General features: G+C 46.5%; 1 protein-coding gene across 2 annotated transcripts in view; it reads right to left on the bottom strand.

The window, feature by feature from the left end:
- FADS1 (fatty acid desaturase 1) overlaps nucleotides 1-5,203 on the bottom strand; it is a 13,894-nt gene extending 8,691 nt beyond the window's left edge. The window contains exons 1-5 of one of the 2 annotated variants that reach the window (XM_006911219.3): nucleotides 4,804-5,203; nucleotides 2,660-2,770; nucleotides 1,950-2,147; nucleotides 1,145-1,246; nucleotides 927-1,055 (exon numbers count right to left, since the gene is read on the bottom strand). In XM_006911219.3, coding sequence (XP_006911281.1) covers nucleotides 927-1,055; nucleotides 1,145-1,246; nucleotides 1,950-2,147; nucleotides 2,660-2,770; nucleotides 4,804-4,995 — 732 coding nt within the window. In that variant the 5' untranslated portion in view covers nucleotides 4,996-5,203. Of the gene's footprint in view, nucleotides 1-926; nucleotides 1,056-1,144; nucleotides 1,247-1,949; nucleotides 2,148-2,659; nucleotides 2,771-4,533; nucleotides 4,701-4,803 lie in introns of those variants that run through there. The other variant, XM_015588727.2, reaches the window with a different exon arrangement.
- Nucleotides 5,204-21,415: the final 16,212 nt, after the last annotated feature.

Raw genomic sequence — 21,415 nt, 5'->3', positions numbered from 1 at the left:
GTCCCCATTTAGGAGGTGAGAAAATTAGGACATTACGGACAGGTGAGAAAAACTTCAAGCTAGGGGCTCTTGGTATCAGGAGAGGAGCGCCAGGCCACCTTGAACTCATGCCCGGAACTGAAACACATTTAATGAGAGTTTAAGTCTTGGCGGGCTGAAATGTCATCCAGACATGTCATCAGGGGGACCTGGCAAAAGGCTCAGTGCAGCCTAGAGCCTTGGGACAAGGGACTGTACATGAACTTTTCGAAGAACCCCGCTGGCCATTCTCTTGCATTTTGCTCACTAAAAGCTTGCTGGGTCACCCTCGGGCGTTTTTCCTTTAACAGCCACATTACGATTTGTGCTCGCAACCTCAGATGACAAGTCAGATCCAGTGCTAACTAACCCAGCAGTGAGACTGGGATCAGGTGGGTGGGGAGAATTATTTAGCGAATGAATATTCCTGGCACTGGGCATCAAAGATGGGGAAGACCGTGATACAGTAGAACACCAAAGTGTCAGAGACAAGAATACAAAGTGAGCGGCAGGGGGTGCAAACCCAGGACCTTCTGGGTGTAAAGCAGACATGGTAACCACTACACAGCCTGGGGTAGGAGTATCAAAAAAACACCCCAGGAGGGCCATCCATCATCTTCGAAAGATGATCAGGGTTTGAGTAGTAATCTCCTGGTCATCCGTTGGATCCTTATCAACATGTGGTACCTTTCTTACAAGAACTTTTTTGCTAACTTGAACTCATTTGGAAGGACAGGTGTCCTGGTGAGCCCGTTTACTGCCTCTTGGCCCCCACGACTTCCCAATGGTGGGGCAGCTGGCCCCCCATGTCTTCCCCACACTGACAGCATTGTGAGCATGTCTCCCAAGGCCTTCTGTGAGGGCACATTTCCATTGTCCAAGACCTTTCCATTGATACCTCTGCTCACCTCCACGGAGAGGATCTTCCCCAAGGCAAAGAAGAAGGGGTGCATGTTGATGTCCGGGTCTTTGCGGAAGCAGTTGGGCTTGGCATGGTGCTGGAAGTGCAAGTGGTTCCACCAACTGGCAGGAGCCCCCTACAGAAAAGCAAGATGTAAGTATGAAAGCCAAGTGTCCCCCTTCCCTCACCGACCAGTTTCAAAGAGCCCCTCCCCATCCCACTGACCTTCAGGTGGCCAATCACGAAATGATGCAGCAGATGGTTCCATGTGGAGGTGCTGAAGACAGACAGGTGCCCAAAGTCATGCTGTAGCCAGCCGGCCTGGGCCTGGGCGAGAAAGGTTAACACTAAGAGCAGCTCACCAGCCTAGTGTCCCTCTCACTGACCCCAGCCACCCCCTCCAGCCTCTCCCTCATCCACCTATGCCTGTGATGGCCGCAGTTCCCTAACTGAGCACATCAGGAAAGGGGTCGGGAAGCCCGGGTCCCAACTCTGGTTCTGCCACTAATTCACATGACAGTTGGGGCAAATCACTGTCCCTTCCCTGTTCTTCAGTTTCCCCAGCTCTGGAGATCTGTGACTTATGATGGACTGAACATCCAGACTACAGAAAAGGACAGAGGCAAGTAGAAGGCTTGACAAACGGGTCTGGAGAGCCAAGTATTAGGGCTCAAGCATTATCAGTACGTATGGCTGTCTCGTAGGGAAGAAGCCAAGCCCTGCTGAGAAAACCGGAATCTTGGTCCTTGGCACACTCGAGCTGTAGCAGAACCTGAACGCGAAGTTTCAGAAGAGAAACTCCGCAGATGAAAGGAACCCCGGGAGAAGCAGCTGGAGAAGCCGTGAGAGAGATGAAGGTGCACAAGTGGCTACTGAGCAGATGAAAGCCACAGACAATGGAATGTGTATTTCTTTCTGTACTGACTCTCCTGCACGTCCTCAGCTCTGCCCCGGTCCCCTGAAGGGTACAAAGAGCTTTCCCTGGGGATGCTGAGAGTAGCTGTGCTCTTGACAAGCCAAGGGCTCTGACCTGAACTGTGCTTAGCAGCACTGCGCAAAGGAGGAAGGGCACATAGGATGTCCCAAAGACCCAGAGAGTGAGCCAGGCCGCAACATCCAGCAGCAGGATGTGTAGTAGGTACAGCAGGAAGAAGACATGGTTGGCTTTCATGAGCCCCATCCGTTCCACTGTGGCCCGCAGCTCCCGGAACTCATCAGTCAGCTCTTTCTGAGAAAGTGGAGAGAGAGGGACTGTTATTCTTCCCAGCTGCAAGCCAACACTGCTGGTGACGAGGGCCCTCTTAGGCTTAAGGATGTCCCGCCCAGGTGGCTGTGGGAAGTCCGCAGTCCTAGGGAAACACAACACTGAGGACCGATGACGGTAGGAGGTGCAATGGGATTGTGCCATTTACTGACAGTACGCTCCTTGGCCACGTCGTGTAACCTCTCTGAGCCTCAGCGTTCTCATCTGCAAATGTGTGAGGATTATATGAAGTTACGCTTGGCACAGAGCACGGGCTCAAGATAGTCTCATGTTGATGATGATGATGGTAGCGGTGGTGACCTCGTGAGAACCGTGAGTTCCCAAACTCCACTCCTTTGGGCTGTGACCCAATGACTATGCAAAAGAAACAGGGATCTCAAGACTCCCAAGAACTACCGACTGTGGTCACCTGTGATCCTATGTAGGGCTTCCTTCTACCCCCTGCCCCTCAATGGTCACAGCAAACGGGGTCTCACATTCTTAGTGGGCTCGAAGCTGGGCTGCTCCGGAGACAATTCCCCAATCAGGAGAGAATTCATGTACTTCCTCACAAGGCCCTTGTTGATGTGGAATGCCACAAAGGGATCCTGCAAGGGTGGGGAGAAAGCAGACCGGTGAGGAAGCCAGCCCAGCCCCCATGGACACCTGGAGGACTCCCACCAAAGGCCATCCTCCTGACCCGGCAAGGAGGTTGTACCCCAGTTCAGACAGCACCTCCCTCCAGCCAACTGTCTTTCAGGATTCTCAGACATTTTCCAGGGGTCCAGAGCTCCGGATCACCCAGCATCTGTGGTCGAGTGTCAAGAGCAACACACCAATGAATAGGGAGCGCGGGAGGTCGGAGGCGGGGGTATCGGGGCGGAGCATGGACACAGAGAAACCTCCCAGGGCTGGCCTTTCCTCTGGGCGTTGCTAGGCACGGCGTTTACACACTAATTTAAGTATTGGTGAGAACCAAAATGGATGTGAGACTTTCAGCAAGCCCCTCTCTGAGCTGGCGTTCTCCATAAAATGTGATGAGGGAAGCTTCCCAGACCCGAACTGGGAAACTTTTGCATTTCGCCCCCTTTCCTCTGCTGCTTGTTCCGGGTGGGCTTCCATGTTTCTCCTAGTACTTTGACCGCCCCCTGCCCCGGCGCCGCTAATTTTAAGTTATGCGAGGTGGGGTCCCTGGTGATGAGATTCAAGTCCGTAGGTCAGGACGCCCCAGGCCCTCTGGGGAAGCGGCAGGCGAGGCGGGAGCTGGGGCGGAGCCGGCGGCCAGTGGCACCATACAGCTGGACCAATCGCCGTCTCCGCGGCGGCGGGCCCCGGCCCTAAATCACACTGCAGGAAGCCCTGGTGTTAATGGCCCCTGTCTGCGCATGCGCCGGTCCACGCCGTGGCCTTCCGCGCTGTCGCGAGTCCCCAGTGGTCACTCCGGGTGACAAGCGCAGGCTCTGGCCTCGTCCCCAGGCCCGGCGCGCCAGAAGGAAGGGTGTGTCCTCACTCTGATGTGCCTGTGCTGGGTTGCGACATAATGGGGACCCTGGTGGCTCGAGGCGCGCTCTGGGATGGCAAAAGCGGAGGGTGGGGACAGCGGAAAGGGTGACACCGCTGGGCGCCGAAATGGGAGAAGAATGTACGGGAGGGGAAGCTAGCGAAGCGAAAGCTTCAACCGTTGGGCCCCAAGGGTGACCCCCGGCTCTCCAACCCAGCAGGGAGGCGCCAGGTGCCTTAGCTCGGAGACCCAGTGGTCTATAAAGAAAAGCAAGACCCGGGCTGGAGCGCGCGCTGAACCCGCAGCCGGGCGGGAGGAAGGAGGCTTGCGACCAGCCCCGGAGTAAAAATCGCAGTCCGCCGCGGCGAATAGCTGGAGACCACGCTGGCCTGTGGTTGACTGACCTCCCCACAGGATTCGAGGACCATTCCGGGGTCCTCGCCAAGTGTATGTTGATGTAGGGCCCCCACCTTCAGCAAGTCACGCCCATTTCCCTCCTGTGCACCAGCAGCCGCTAGCCCTCTCCCGCCGCTGCGACCCCTTCCCCGCCCTTCGGCCTTCAGCCGCTGCGGGAGTTCCCAAGGCAGCGGGCGCCAGGTGGCTTCCCGCCTCAGCCCTTTCCCCACGAGTGGTTCATTCTGCTCCCGCTCACAAGCGTAGGCCAGCACTGCCCAGTCCAGATGCGGCTGCGCTCCCATCCCAGCCAAGAACACAGATCGACACCTTCTCCTTGCCACTGACCCCTGCCCCCTCGGCCGCAGCACCGCTGTCCCGGCACCCTGCATCCTCGCTCTCTCCGCTCCAGCCCTGCTCTGGGCCTGCCCACGCCTGGAGACCGCAGATTCGCGGCCAGGGACGGAACGCACGCACCGGCCGCGCGGCCCTTTGTGTATGCACGTCGCCGGCATCCATCTCCACTCCCCAGACTCCTGTTTTCACAGCCCCTCCTGCCCTTGCATCTCGTGTCCACAGCACACCCAACCCCTGGGCAACAGGTATGCTCCGGAGCTTTCCGGCTTTTCCCCGAATTAGTTGGCGTTGGGCTGTGGGAGCCGAACTTCCTGCCTCGGATCCCGAGCCTCCGGCCGCGGCCCCCCCCCAGCCCCGCCTCCTCCAGTGCCGGCGTCTGGCAGCGCTCACCGTAGCATCCTGCCCCGCATAGTGGCTGATGACCCGGGAGCCCCCAGGGTGCCGGCGGGTGAACTCGCTGATGTTGTACACCTTCCGCTCTATCACCAGCCACCGCTCCTTGTCGCGCCCAGAGCGCTGCGCCACCTCGTCCCAGGTGAAGTAGCGCAGGGTCGGCCCCTGGGCCGGGGTCTCGGGGGCCATCGCGGCCTGGCGATGCCTCGCGCCGGCTGGGTAAGGGCGGTCAGAAGCGCACCGACCTTGCGTGCTCGGGGCAGGTCTGGTGGCGCGCGCCGGGAGCCTGCCGCCCGCGCTCGGGGTTTTCAGCACCGGTGGCCGGGACCACCGGGCCCGGCTGCGCGCGCTCCCATTGGTCGAGCCGCGTGGCGCGGGGAGCGCACCCCCGCCTTCCGGTGAGAGCGGGCGGTGGCAGGCCTGTGGCGGGCACGGATGCGCGCCCCCTCCTGGCCTCCTTTCCGGGGTCGCAGCTGGATCCCACTTCCCTACGCACGTCTTTCGCTCCTAGGGGGCGCCGCGGGCGAGATAAAGGTTCCCGTGGTGGAGTTTCCTGGGTGCGGGGCCAGGATCCAAGCGAGCCGCGGCCCAGGGTGCGCGGGCCGCCCTGGGGCTCTGGGGGAGGAGTTGGCTCAACCGGCGGCCCGGGGCTGGGGGGCGAGAAAGGCCTGCGGGGCTGGCGGGATTAGGAGCGGTGGTGATGGGCGTGGAAGGAGCTGTACCTGCGTTTGAGGTTGCCCCGGGGCTGAGACTGTCCCAGTGATCGACATTGACCTAGGGGCATCATCTTTAGTCTAAGAACGCCCTCGCCAATGTCTGGACGCTAACCCTCCAGGAGTACACCTGATAAACTCGCATTTCCTCGGCCTGCTACTTTATGTGGCCTGAAGTAACACTCTGATAACCCTTGGCAAATTACACTGTGAACAGCATACCTGTGGTTTATTAAATGGTTGTGTGTGTGCCGGGAGGAGGGGGGGCGGGGGGCGCGCGAGGGAGGGAGTGTTAATGCTTTGCTTGGTATAGCGTTAAAAATGCCCCTCAATTTTTGTAACCCTCTTTGCCTTTTTTGTTGGTTTTTCTTTTTGTTCTGTTTTGAGATTAACTGGGATTCTTAAATAAAAGGAAGTGGCCCAGACTCCTAGGAGGCCCCGTGGGAAGAGCCCGGGTCTTCAAGCTAGGGCATCTGCTCCACCTTGGAGGTACCTGGGAATTGTAGGAGGCCTTTAAATCAGAGATTTGAAGAAGCAGCGAGAAAACACCCAGAGGCTGGGTGCACCAGTCAAGGAGCTGCTGCATTAGGAAGAGACCCAGAGTTTGCATGCTACCCTTTATTCAACACCTTATAAAGCACTTACTACATCCCAGGAAGCTAAGTGTTTTGCAAACAATTGGCTCACTTCTCCTCGCAACCCTATGAGGTAGGAACTATTGTTAACCTCACTTCCAGATGGGGAAACCGAGCCACTGAGCAGTTAAGTATTTCGTCACACAACTAGTAAATGGCAGGGCTGATTGGAAACCACTTGTGCTCTGAACCCCTAAGCTTTGCTGTGTCTCCTCTGATTATACTAGTATGGGGACACTTTGATGGGACTATAGACAAGGGAAAGGAAGCAGAGCTTATCCCATGCACTGAGCTAGAGTCTGAGCCACTAGGAGTCATGGTGATACAGAACAGAATGGGAGAAGTGTGGCTAGATGCTAGAGTCTGAGCCACTAGGAGTCATGGTGATACATGACTGGGAGAAGTGTGGCTAGAAAAAGGACCTTAATCCATTTAATCAAAACCCCTCATTTTATAGATAAGAAAATTGAGGTTCAGAATGGGGAAGGCACGTCCCAAGTTCCCATGCGGAAGCTCAGTTTAGAAGCCAGGCCGCTGCACCTTGCTCAGAAAAGATGGTCCACGTCGCTGCCCTTCGTACAGTCAATTTTCTGTTAAAAAAAATCTTGCCCAGCAATTCAATAGTGCATAACAAGAGCTATAAAATGATCTGTACTCTTTGATCAAGCTGAGATAGGATAGATAGCCCAGGGACACTCTTGGGAATGTGGGGGCTGGAAACTATGCAAAATGTTTATAGCAAATGTAATAGCAAAAACGAAGTGACTGTAAGTCCTGATGGTAAAAAATCGTCAAGCTCACTAGGCTATATTAGCACAGTGAGGAATTGCAGAGTGATTAAAAATCACCAGGATGTGAACTATATGGATAGGCAGGAAATACTTTGCATTGGGAAAAAAAACAATCGAGGATGGACTCAGAGATTACCATTACAGAAGAAACCCATGGGTATTAAATAACAGAAGAGAGTCTGCCATGATGAAAACATTTCATAGTTTAACATTCTTAAGTTTTTTTTCCTGTAAAGTTGCTTAATCTCATGAAAGAAAAATATATTTTGCTTAAACCGTTATTCCTGTAGTGAAGGTGCTGTGGTGTAGAAGCTAACTTATACTTCTAGTGAGAATGACTAACTTCTGGAAAAAGTTTGGCAACTTTATTTAGAAACTTATAGCTGTTCTCAATAATTCCATGCTTAGGAGTATAGTCTAAGGAAATCCTTTTGGAAAAACGATTTTAAAACAAAATATTCATTGAAGCAGTATTTACGATAGCAAAAAAAAGAAAAGTGGCAACAATCTGCCCATCAATAGAATATTATGCAGACATTAAAAATAATGTGATGAAATTTTAATGGCTGAGGAGATAATCACACTGGAAAAAGACTAGAAGGAAATGATAATAGTGATTATTTCTGGATGGGTGGAGCAAGGTAATTTAATACTTTCTGAATTTTATATAATGAGCACGTGTTACTTTTACAATCAGAAAAAAAGTTTATGTGTAAAAAAATGCCACTTGTAGGATGATTCTTCGATGAACCCCACCTACCTAAAAGCATTAAGTGTTTCATTCAACATTTGTGGAGTGGCTGCTCTTTGTCAGTTATTTCAACAGGTGCCGTTAATAAAAATCCAATATCATGTGGCTCATGCTTAGCTAAGTCCGCTGAGAACAGACAAACATCACTGATTATAGATCAGTAGGATAGAGGCAAATTACTTCTCTCTTTCTGATAAGCAACAATTTAAGCAGTTTGTATGACATGAATTTGTATTCATGTTTCTTTGCTTTGTAAGTATTTTTATGCCAGTGTGATGTATTTTGACTGCCTCCCTAACTCAGTTGTAACCTGGGGCAGGGACTATGGATTCTGTTTTATTCTCCGTGATATATAGTCAGAATACTGTAGTTTGGAGTTCTGGGTGGAACAGTAAATTTGCTGAACTGATAGTTTCAACCTGAAAAAAATACCAGTTTGCAAGCGTATTAAGGCCACTGTGCAGACGTCTTATTGCCCTCTCATGTCCCTATACACAAATGGTCATGCAGATTGTAAACAAAGCATTTCCGGGCCTGAGTTGGGGGCCAACTGGATAAATCCTTTGCCTCGTGGTTAACTTGCCTTATCCAATAAATGAATCACATGCTTAATTCCAGGTTGAGACTTGTGAATACTCCTAATTATGGTGGCTAAATATACTAAGGGAACAGAGAGAAATCAGCTTAAGACCCTAATGCCAATTGTAATCAGACTGTACTTAAGTCACACAACTGCTGAAGACTATTGGACTTAAGGAGGAGGCGTGGAAAGTAAATGTTGAATCAGGCTGTATTCAGAGCCCATGTGCTGCTGCCAGGCCTCGGGAAACTGCAGGACAAAGGAATACTCCTGCCGGGATTATTAGCAAACCATTTACTCATACCCTGAAGAGAAAGCAGAGTCCTAAAGTCGTACCCTACACAAAATAAACCCAACCATTCATTCCCTGTGGCATGAATGGGGAACCTATGGAACAAAGGCTGGGGATTGCTAGCATGCCTTTCATGCTACATACTCATACCATCAAAGGAAAAAAAAGTAAAAAAGTCTTTAAACTGTAATTCACAGATACTAAGAATGACATATAAACTGAATTCTCCAAACACTCGGGGTCTTTGCCTCTGTCTTTCGGTCTGTCTCTTTTTTTTTTTTTTCTCCCTGTCTTTTCTCTCTGTCTCTCTGTCCGTCTTGGCTCTCTCACACCTTGTCTCTGAGAGGAGACCAGCTCTGTCTATGGAGTGTTACCCCTTCTCTAATAAACTTTCCTTTTGACTCTAACTCTGGCCTGCGCTCGAATTCTCTCCTGCACTCAAACCCGCTCTCTCTAGGTGCAGGCCTGGAACCTCCACTCGGAGAGATTTGCCCTGTCCTGCATCAATTGACATAATCTGACATGTGAGTTCAGATTTTGATCTGTTTCAACAAGGGACACAATATCAGACGAAGGACTTTACGAAGTGAACAGGTGTGGGAGGAAGAATATTGTTTGTGCTTGGCCGTGTTTCAGCCATCTCTCAGGCCATTAAATATCAAAGCCATTTTTGTAGTATCTGGGTTTCCATGAAATTAGGTAATTTATGGGGACGAAGTCGGCCCAATGCTCAGCACTCTGTAGGTACTAATAAAGTTAACTGAATCTGTCATGTTATAAGAAAAATCATCTGTAATAGCTCTCTAGGTAATGTCAAGTAATATATTATTACAAAATGATTTATGACATGTAGTGCTTAAACTAAAGAGAGAAAAGATCCCGACGTCACACTTCTATTAGAGGCAAAGAGAAAACTAGAAATAGGATATTTTCTCTTTACCACATTATAATAACACCAAGGGTCGGGGAGGAGGGGTGCGGAACTCATGGACGTGAACCTATGGGATTTCCTTAATGCAATCTTGTTGTGTAGACCATTAGATACCTTATAGACAGGTGTGTTAAACCCACTATCTTATAGGTAAAGTGACAGATCTAAGGAGCTGGAGCCACGCTTAAAAAATAGGAGGTTTGGGACTGAAATTTACCCAGGACTCATTTATACCTTGGAGTTCCTCTCTGCAGGAGTTCCTAGACAGTGGGTTCCATAAGTGTGTTTGATATAAGGCCCCCCTGGCCCACAAAAGAGGTGGCAGGGTCAGTTTGCTGTCCTAAATTTTCTGGGGCACCTTCTTCCTCCCAGGCCCTTAGACCTGCCTCTCTAAAATGGGAGAAGGCAGGCCCGAGCAGGTGGGCCCCAGACTTTCAGACTTCTCCAGGAATTGGTCTGCAGTGCCCCCAGACACCGACGTCATCTTTTTTTCTGGTCCTTTAATGCAACTTTACAGTAAAAGGATCTCTATATAAAACAAAAAGGCTCAGCTCGAAATAGTTACGATAAGATTATTTACTTCACTGTGGCAAGTCATCATATACATCTATATTTACTTCACTGTGGCAAGTCATCATATACATCATAAGCTTTTTCCTATTGTTAGATATTCGTTTAGAAGTTTTTGCTTGTATAATATTGCAATGATGACTTTTAAAAAAAAAAAATAGATATTGGTTTCTTTTTTTTTCTTTTTTATTTTTTTAGGCGAGGCAACCCTGGGTTGACCTCACAGATTGCAAGCTTACAATCCCTTATTTTTTTAATTTTTTACGCCTACAGCACCTGGTCTTCCTAGGTAGTCTCCAATCCAAGTACTAACCAGGCCCAACCCTGCTTAGCTTCCGAGATCAGAGATAGCGGTTTATATTTGAGCACTTTCTAAGGTAAGTTCTACTTGTATAACTAGTAGATCAAATGATAAGAACCTTTTTTAGGCTCTTGTTATTTGTTACGAAATCGCTTGTCAGCCAAGTTTATTTCCTGAGCACTTACTAGGTATTCTTTAGTTTCACGGCAATTGCTGCCCGCAGCACGAGAAAGGAGTGTCATCCTGTTGCTCCCTGGCCAGGTGCCTCCCCACCAATACTATGAGCTCCAAACATATAGGAATGAAGCTCGACCACTCTGGGTCCCTCCCGGGAGTCTCCCAATACCCCCCCACCACGTCCTATCCAAATGATTGCATTGTCACACTACGATCAAATTCTAAATGTATTTCGTAGTTAGGTAAGGATCCGTCCAATTCCAACAGGATGAGTAAGGAAGAGAGGCAATTCACCGCTTCATTTATTTACTGTACCAAAACAAAGGTCCTGGTATTTGAAAGACCTGAGCCCTAATCCTGCTACTCCGGCGACTGCTGTGTAACGTTGTTTTGGTACAGTAAATAAATGACATGTTTAGCATGTTTGTTTTGGTACAGTAAATAAATGACATGTTTAGCTTGTTGCCTGGCACGTTGTAAGGGCTCAGTCACTCACTGTAGTTATTAACATTGGAAGGGAGAGCCTGGCCTGAAAGCCGGAGGTTCTGGGTCCATTTCTTGATTGCAAATAACAAAAAAGAAATTCTAGTTAGTGTGAGGGGAAAAAAGCAAGGCACTGACTCACGAAGCCTGGAAGACTAGGCAGGTACATCCCTGCCTAGAGGTGGAGGTCATGCCTACACCTCTGGTCTCAGATTCCCTCCAGCACTAGCAGTCTGTGCCTTTTTGGACGAAAGTTTCGCTCAAGATGCCGTGCCTCTGTCCACCGTTCATTCAGAAGTAGTGCTTCTACCTCTTAGATAACAACTCTTAGAGGTTGGTTCCCCAACCTGCCATTTAAGGCCACTAAGTTTGACACCTTATTAAGTTTATGCTATTTTTGTCGTTGAAAGTTTTTGAACGTTCTTTACATAGTTATGACTTTCACCACCAATTAATACTAAAATTACTATCTGATGAGCTTGGTTAAAGTAATTTGGCCTGATCAATATTGTTGGCTAAGATGATATGCGTATGGCGTTTTCATACACCTGGTGTTCTTTATTCCTCATGATTTAAAACAAAACAAAACACGTGCTTTGTGATGTTTTGGTCTGTGACTTTCCACAAGAAGTCCCCCTGCTGGACTTGTGACCTATGCCCAGTCAAACAGAATGTCTCATTCCTCTGACAACAGTAATTGGCCCAAGGATTAGCTATGTGCCCTCAAGCCCACTAGAGCCATTCCCTGGGATTAATTCACTGAAGCAGGGCCTGGGTGAGCATTCTTTCTCCTAGGGTTGCTTAGCAGGCACGGCCATGTTCTCTGTCACATGGAGAAGACCTTTCTGCAGCAAGAGAGAATCAGGCCGACATGGAAAGAAAAGCAGAGACAAATAGAAAGCGGTGAATTGCTTCTTCCAGGGTCCTCGGTTTCTGCAGCTCTTGAGTTCTGGGATGTACCTGCCTAGTCTTCCAGGCTTCGTGAGTCAGTGCCTTGCTTTTTTCCCCTCACACTAACTAGAATTTCTTTTTTGTTATTTGCAATCAAGAAATGGACCCAGAACCTCCGGCTTTCAGGCCAGGCTCTCCCTTCCAATGTTAATAACTACAGTGAGTGACTGAGCCCTTACAACGTGCCAGGTAACAAGCTAAACACTTCATTTATTTACTGTACCAAAACATAGGTCCTGATCCAGAAAGGCTAAATATGAAACCCTGGAAAAGAAACACTCCTTCCCCAGGTACTATGGCATCTAAACTATCTTTTTCAAGAAGTGAGGAGATTAGTGTTTGTAAACTGTGGCCAAGTGATTCTGCCCTGGCAGACAAGAACACCTGATTATGGGGGTCCAAGAGGGCCAGTCCTTCCCAGCACGGACCCTGGCACACAGTAGGTGTGCAAAGAGAGCTTGGCAGACACACACAGGCACACATGTACACACACACACACACACACACACACACGAGGGTGCCACTCCTTCCCCTGCCTCCTCCCTGCTGAATTCTTCCTAATTCCCATCAGCCATTCTCACTCGATAATGTGCATTGCGTTTTTTGACAAAAAGGCCCGATGTAACTGCAAGATCTTTTCATTGCTATGTCACTTTTTCAAATTTTCCAACTCATTGCTTCTTTTTTTAAATGGAAATGCGATTGACATACAGCACATTATATTACTTTCAGATGTACAACATAATGATTTGCTATTTATATATATTGTAAAATGATCATCACAATACGTCTAGTTAACAGCTAAATCATTTTAAATGGTAAAACTCTAAATGTTCACGTCATTAAATTTAATTACTCTCAGGCTTCCTGGTGAAAACGTGAAAAGCATTTCTCATTAAATTTATGTTTAATCCAGACCACTCTTTCGAGTTTCTAAAGCACATATCCAGGGCTTTCTCACCACCTCCATCGGGAAGTCTTACCATCATCTCCAAATTAACATGTCCAAGTCTGAACCTCCCGCCTCTCACTTCACCTCCCAAACTACTCCTCTCCTGTTGTCTTCCCTATCATTATTCATGCTCCATTCACTCAGTGGGTTGAACTAAAGACCGAGGAGTCCTTTCTGAAACTTCGCTCCTCCGCGAACCCCCACAGTTGATTCATTACCAAGTCCTGCCAGTCATCCCTCCAGAAATATCGTAAATCTCCTCTCTTCCCTCAATCTCCAGGGTCTCCACTCTACCCAAGCTATTGTCACTTGCTTAGATTCCTGCAATAGTCTCCTAACTAGCCTTTTTGCCTTTATCCACATTCGACTCCTATCCGCTAAGAGCTAGAGCTAGAGCTAGAATTTAAGATCACGTCGGTTTCCTGCTTAAAACCTGCCGTTGGTTCCCCATTGCACTTGACATCAAATTCACACTCTTGTGGCACCTGCCTACCTTTTCAGTATCATCTGGTGGCAGTCTTCCCCTCACCAAGGACACTACAGCCTTCCGTTCCTTCTGTTCCTATGGCCGTTTCTGTTCCTGAACCGGGCTGAGGGCCTTTTTTCCTTCCAGAATGAAAGCTTTTGGATATAGCTGTTCCTTCTGCCTGAAACACGATCCCCTGCTCCTTCTCAACCATCTGTTCCCAGCTTCAATTTCATTTCTTCAAAGGCTCCTTGCATAACCACCAGTCTTTCTAAGAAAGATACGGCCCCCACCACCCGTTCTCCTTACTGCTGCTTACTCGTGATTTTCACGTTCTCTTTGTTTTCATCTCACAGGATTTGTGATTATTTTATTCTTTCCTTGCTAATTTTCTCTCTCGAAGACTGGATTTTAAGCTTCATGAGGGAGAGGCTTTGTCTTGTTCAGACTGTATCCCTAATATGCGCTCAATACAATTAGTTGGATGAATAAAAAAAAAAAAAAAAGAAGAATTAAAAAATAAGCCAACACGAGTGTAACTAACAGGAGGTCATAGAAAAAAAAATGTATAGCGAGCCAGGAAATATGAGAGGATGCTCAAACACTGTCCCATAATTTAAAAGGGTAGGGGATTAGACTTTTCATATATCATATTGGCAGAAATTTAGAGGTTTGGCCATATCTCTTAGACCTGGCAAGAGTTTAGAAAAACAGGTTGTGGGATGGCAAATTAGTGCAGTGTTTTTAGAAAGCATTTGGCAATATCTAACAAATTATAAAAGGCATATATCCATTGACCCAGGAATTCCAGAGATGGACATGTTCCAGAATGTTCTTTTTTGACTTGTTTGTAACATTAAGAATCTGGCATAATAATAGCTAACATTTTTGAGTACTCACTGTGTTCCAAGGACTGTTCTAAGCATTTCACATATAATATCTCCTGTACTTCACAGAGCAACCCTATAAAGTGGTCGTTATCATCCTATTTCAATTTATAAGTGGAGAAATTAGCTGGTAACTTCCCCCAAGAACCCATAGCCAGTAAGTGGCAGAGCTAGGAATTTACCCCAGAGCTGCACATTTAATTATTATGCTAGACTGTCATTTTGAACAACTTAATGTCTATAAAAGTAGGGAATGAGTTGCATAAATATGGTATTCGAAATTCTACACTATACGGTCCTCCTACTGTAAACTACTATAAGACTGGACAAACCATGTGAAGCTACTATTTGGGGATATTGTACGAGAAGTGGTGCAAGGTCGTGGTCCCCAAGCGAAAGGAGGCATACAAAGCGAACTCCACTGTCTCCCTGGCTTTCTGCCCAATGGCACTTTCTGATGTCCTAGTGAGATGGAATCTAAGCAGAGCACGGCAGAGAACGGCTACTGAGTCCCCAGCACTGGGAGAGAGAACAGGTCCTATTATCCAGGATCAGAAGACCTCACTAAGGACTCCGAGCATTCAGTCGAGACCCCAGCAAGGCCAAGCATTAGGAGTAGGGCTACTCTAAGCCTAGATCATGTGCCACTCTGAACGTTTACGCTCAAGCTTACAAATAGGCCTCAAAAGAATCAAGCTTATCTGCCAGTAATTTAACTCTTGGGCATAAGAAAACACAAATTCCTTTAAAGGAAGGCAACAAAATCCTGACACTGAAGAAAAGTTAGCATTCGCAATGTCTAGCATAAAATGTAAAATTGCTAGACATAAAAAAAATTAGGAAAATGTGACCCATAACCAGATTAAAAAAAAAAAAAAAGGCAATAGAAATTGATCCCATATAATAGAGGTGTTGGAAAGAGCAAAGAACTTTTAACCAGCTATTATAAATGTACTTAAGGATTTAAAGGAAAAGATTAACATACTGGGTAAACAGATGGATAAGTTCACTAAAGGAGCAGAAACCATTTTTAAAAACCTAGAAGTTCTAGAACTGAAAAATATAGCATCTGAAACATAGATCCGTTGGGCAGAATTAATAGTAAATTAGAAACGGCGGAAGGAAAGATCAGTGAAATTGAAAATAGGAATTATCCAGAGTGATGCTCACAGGAGAGGAAAAAAAGTCTGAAAAAAGAACAATGACCATCGGACAATATCGAATGATCTAATACATGTATAATCGCAATCCTAGACTAAGAAGAGAGAAAGATTGGAGTAGGAAAAAATTAAAGAAATAATGGCCAAAACGTTTTGAAATTTGAAGAAAAATATCAATTCATAGATCCTAGAAGCTCAATGAACCCCATGCAGGGAAAATACAAAGAAAATCACACCTAGACCCATCACAGTCAAATTGCTACAAATAAAAAATAAAGACAAAAATCTTAAAAGTACCTGGAGAAGAAAAGATACAGTATAGACAGGAGAACAACACTAAGAATTATCACTGATTTTTTACCATAAATATAAATCTACAAATACCAAAAAAAAAGAAAGAAAGAAAGAAAGAAAAACAACTAAATTAGAACTAATAAGTGAAATTAGCAAGGTCACAGGATACAAGGTCGATATATAAAACTCAACTGTAATTCTATGTAGTAGCAGTGAAAAAGTAGAAAAATGAAATTTAAAACTACCGTTTACAGTAGCACGAAACGCGTGAAATACTTCGGGATATCTTTTAAGGAAAGATATACAGAGTCTCTATACTGAAAATTATTTGACTGCTCCATGCGAATGCCTATTCAAACCTAATGTCGACATGGAATCTTCGGATCTTTCATCCCTATGTCCACTCCACACCCCCATCTTGGTAATGGTATGATCATCTACTCAGCTGCTCAAGGCAAAGGCTGGGAATCTCCCTTGATTTCTCTTATTCCTTCCTCACCACTGCTACCCCTGCCCCAGCACGTCCAGTTCATTAGTAGGTCTTAAGTCTCCCTCCAAGAGATTCTGAATTTGGCCACTTCTCTACATCTCCATCACTTCCGCCCTTATTGAAGCCATTTCTTTCGCCTGAACTATTACCACAGTCTCCCACCTGGGCTCCCTGTTTCCATTCTTGCCCCTTTATAACCCATACTTTATACATAAGCCAAAGTAATCTTTAAAACAAAAAATGTGCCAGACCATTCCTCTCTCTTAACGCCTTATATAAACGCCTTAGCGAGACCCTTGAGATCTTGAGTGATCTGGCCACAGCTTCCCTCTCAAACCTCATTTACCACTAGTCCCCACTCAGTCACTCTACACTCCAGCCACTGTCTTGCTTCTTGCACTTAAACATTTCAAATTCACCACCATCCTGTTGTTCTCTCTTCTCGGAATGCTTCTCCCTCAAATTTTTATAAGTCTGCTCCTTCTTATCAGTTCACAGCTTAAATAAATGTGTTTGTCTCAGAGAGGCAGGCCTTCCTGCAATGTTCAGATTAGATTAGAGATTGGCAAGAAGAGAAAACACAGAGGGGGTGGGGGAGAGAGAGGGAAGAGGAGAGACAGAGAGAGAGACAGAGAGAGAGAGACAGAGAGAGAGAGAGAGAGACATTTATCCTATACATCCCTAACTTATTCAACCAGTGATACAGGATTTGTAGGAAGTAGTATGCTACTGAGAACAGTTTATCTGTCTCGACCTCTCCCTTGCTCCCTGATCCCTCTGCCCGAGAAGGATCCTACCAGCATTGAGGAGGAAGCCAGATTCTTGCCATATCACTGCTTTTTTAAACTCAGGCTTGCGTCGCCAGGCAGGAGGGCTGCACCAACAATCGTGTGCTTCCATTTCAGGGCACCTTTACACACATGGGCTCCGCTGGTCCTTAACGGTGCTCAACATCTTCGTCTACCAGAGATGAAGTAGCAGAGATGAACCGCATCTTTGCTTTCAGCTCTCTAATGTTCCACACAGCCTCTCTCCCCGTGGTACCCTATTCCTGCCCTCCGCCGGTTCCTCTCTGTTGCCCATTTCTGTTCCTTCACGGCAGTTATCACTCTCTGACGTTATTTATTTGTGTAGCTGTCTCCCCCGCTAAACTATAAGGACGACGAGAGCAAGAGCTTTCCTTTCTCGTTCGCAGCTGTACTTCCAACACGTAGAACAGTGCTTGGCATAGAATGGATAGTCAATAAATATTTGTCGAACGGACGGGTGGGTTACCTCCCACCTCCGGTCTTGCTGGCTTTAATTCCCTTTCTCCCTGTAGCAAGTTTCCCGGCTTCTCACTGACCTTGAGATAAAGCCTAACTCTGCCATAACCTGCAAGGCCCTTCGCGAGCTATGCTTGCTTGCCCCCTCCAGCCTCATCGCTCATTCTTCTCGCCTGAAATTCTCCCTTCCACTTCCCCACCCCTGGGCTGTCGCCGTGCTCCAGAAGGACCGAACTTCTCTCAGACCCTGGAAACTGCCGAGCTCTCTCTGACTTCCGTTCCTTCAGTAATCTCACTTCCGGAAACCTTTCTGCCGTCCTCGCTCCTCAGTCCCCTTTCCCCTAACTCCACGCAACCTTCTTGGCTCTCAGGTCACTGTAGAACCCGTATCCCTCATTAACTCTTAGCCCTTAACTCCTTAGCACTTAACTCACTGCCTTGTGGGCGTTATGTATTGGTTGTGTCCTCTCCATCCTGGGAGTTCCATGGGACCAGGGGCTATTCCATTTAATTATACATATGTTTACACACACGGATCTTGAAGAACGTACCCTGTGCTTAGTAAAGTTGCTTGTTTCTAGGTGGACTACTGGATTTTTCTAATGTGGAGAAAGGAGAACCCTTGTGCACCCTTGGCGGGAATGTAAATTGATACAGTCACTATGGAAAATGGTATGGAGGTTCCTCGAAAAATTAAAACTAGAGCTACCATAGGATCCAGCAATCCCACTTTCTGGGTCTCTATCCAAACGAAAGGAAATCACCATCTCAAAGAGATACTTGTACCCCCCATGTTCACCGCAGCAGCATTCACAGTAGCCAAGACATGGAAACAGCCTAAATGTCGGTTGACAGATGCACGGATAGAAAAATGTAGTGTGTGTGTGTGTGTGTGTGTGTGTGTGTGTGTGTGTGTGTGTGTATATATGTGTGTGTATGTATGTGTATATATATATACACACACACACACATATATACAATGTAATATTATTCAGCCATAAAAACAAAGGAAATCCTGTTATTTACAACAACATACATACATACATACATACATACATATATACAATGTAATATTATTGAGCCATAAAAACAAAGGAAATCCTGTTATTTACCACTTGGATGGACTTTGAGGGCATGATGCTAAGTGAAATAAGTCAGGTGGAAAAAAATAAGTACTATATGATCTCACTTATATGTGAAATGTAAAAAAGAAAGGGCAAACTCAAAGAAACAAGAGTAGATTGGTGATAGGCAGAGGTGGGGAGGATGGGAGGAATGGGTACAAACTTCCAGTTATCAGATGAATAAGTTCTGGGATCTAATGCACAGCATGGTGACTGTAGCTAAAAATACTGTGTCATATATTTGGAAGTAGCTAAGGGAGTAGTTCTTAAACGTTCTCACCACACACCTTTTCGTGATAATCATTTCATAATATATACATATATCAAATCGTCACGTCGTACACCATAAGCTTATGCAGGTTATATGTCAAATACATCAATAAAGCTGGGAAAAAAATAAGCAAATTAGCAACTGGATTAAAAAACGAGCAAAAGACTTCAAGAGACACCTCACCAAAGAAGATATAGGGATGGCAAGTAAGCATAGGAAAAGACGCTGGACATCATATGTAGTTAGTGAACTGCAGAGTAAACGGCAGAACACCACTATGTACCTATTAGAACGGCAGAAAGCCAACACAGATTATATCAAACGTTGGCAAGAATGAGGAGCAACAGGAATTCTTATTCATGACTAGAGGGAATGAAAAATGATACTGCTACTTTACGAGATGTTTTGACAGTTACCTACAAAGTTAAACACAGCCTTACCATACGATCCAGCAAGTGTGCGCCTGGGTATTTACCCGATTGAACTGAACGCTTATGTCCACACGAAAATCTGCAATCAATATTTACCATATTGAAACCAATGTTTGGCCTCGTTTATAAATACCAAAAGCTTAAAGCAACCAAGATGTTCTTCATATGTGAATGGACAAACAGACTGATACATCCCAGTAATGGACAGTTTTTCAGTGCCGAAAAGAAATGAGCTATCAAGCCACAAAATCATGTGGAGGAACCTTAAATGCAAGAAGCCAGTCTGAAAAGTACTGTGTCTTCTTCGTCCATTCGGCCTACTGTCACATAGACTGGGTGGCTTATAAACACAGGAATTTATTTCTCATAGTTCTGGAGGCGGGGAAGTCCAAGGTCAATGCACTGGCAGGTTGGGTGTCTGATGAGAGGGTTCTCTTCCGAGACGACTGTGTTTTTGCTCTAACTTCCCATGTGGGGTGAGTCGAGGGATCTCTGTGGGCTTTCTTTTTAACCCTTTCCCCCTTTTCCCCAAGAAAACGCTTGTGGCTGCAGCGTTTTCCCAGAGATAACTCGTGGATTACAGTCCTAACCCGACCGCCAAAGTTCACCATGAAATATTTCGCTTTTATTTATATCATTTTCGCATCGCTCTAGTATATCGATTGTCTTTGGAAACAAATAACATCCTTTTATTTATAGTATTCTGTCTTTTCGTCGTGGTATTCCCATTTACAAAATACAGTCATTCTCGATCGCTGAAAATGTCAGATTCTAGAAAACACGGCATGACTACGCGTGATGTTAAATGAACGCCGGCAGCGAGCTGCACTTTTTCTTTCTAAACGGGGGTAAAAAGGGTACTAACCTCATTCATGAGGGCTCCACCCTCGTGACCTAATCACCTCCAGAGTCGCGTCTTCAAACACCATCACGCCGGAGATTAGGTCTCAACGTATGAATCTGGGGGAGACACGAATATTTAGTACATAGCATACTGCGTGATTCCAATTATATGACATTCTGGACAAGGCAAAATAGTAGAAGCAGTATGATCAGTGGTTGCCGGGGCTTCGCAGGGAGAGAGAGATGAATAGACCACAGCACAGGGACTGGGCTGCGGTCTCAAACACCAGACAGAACATTCAGGCTGTTACTGTGCTGAAAGAGAGATATCTCAGGTCTATTCGAGAGAAGAAAACAAACAACAAACCCTATATGTTCGATTTCAGTTCACTTTTGCAGTAGTAATGAGAAGTACAATTGATGAACTAAAACTCTCTTCTCCATCTGTCATGCTTTCTAATTTTAACGTTTTATGATTGTATTTAGTTTTTAGAACATACGTGCATTCATATGGATCAAAATTCGAAAGGTCCGAAAAGGAATACAGTGAAAATTCTCTCGCTCGTCCCTACCACTGACCCAGTGTTCCCTCCACCCCGATCACCCTACCCCGCCCAGGCAAACAGTGTAACCAGCAAAGAAGTCTATCCAGGGATGCTCTGCGTGTTTATGTTGGCTTTTTCTGCATGCGAAATCATTCCAAAACTTAGTGGCTTAACACAAGCATTTGTATTTGCTTAAAGTTCCAGGAGCCAGCTGGGCGGTTCTTATCCAGGCTTGCTCTGCGAGGTGGATGCTCTAGAATGGCCCGAGTCACAAGTCTGACAGTTGACAGGCTTTTTGGACTCAGGAGTCTCCCCACGTCTAGAAGTTGGCTCCACGTCAGCTGGTATGACAGCTACACACCTCTCATCACGCAGCAAGTTAGTCCAGCCTCGTGTGATGGCAGAAGACTTCCCAGAAGTAAAAGAGGGCACACTCCAAAGCACGAGCACTTTTCAAGCCTCTGCCTTCATTACATTTGCTAATGAATCTTTGGCCAAAGCAAATTAAATCAAAGCAAATGGCCAAGTCCAGATGCAAGGGTCCTGGAGAAACAGACTTCATTCCTTGATAGGAAGAGCTGCAAAGTCACATTGCAAAGGGTGCACATGCAGGGATGAGAAGAACATGTGGCATTTTTTTGCGGTCCATCACAGCATATGTTTGTGAATATATGTATATATGCGTGTGTGTGTGTGTGTGTGTGTA

Source organism: Pteropus alecto, unplaced genomic scaffold, assembly GCF_000325575.1.
Source record: "Pteropus alecto unplaced genomic scaffold, ASM32557v1 scaffold43, whole genome shotgun sequence".
In the NCBI taxonomy this organism is placed as follows: Eukaryota; Metazoa; Chordata; class Mammalia; order Chiroptera; family Pteropodidae; genus Pteropus; species Pteropus alecto.
The sequence above is the reverse complement of the archived record's forward strand: the minus strand, read 5'-3'. Positions and strand labels throughout refer to the sequence as shown.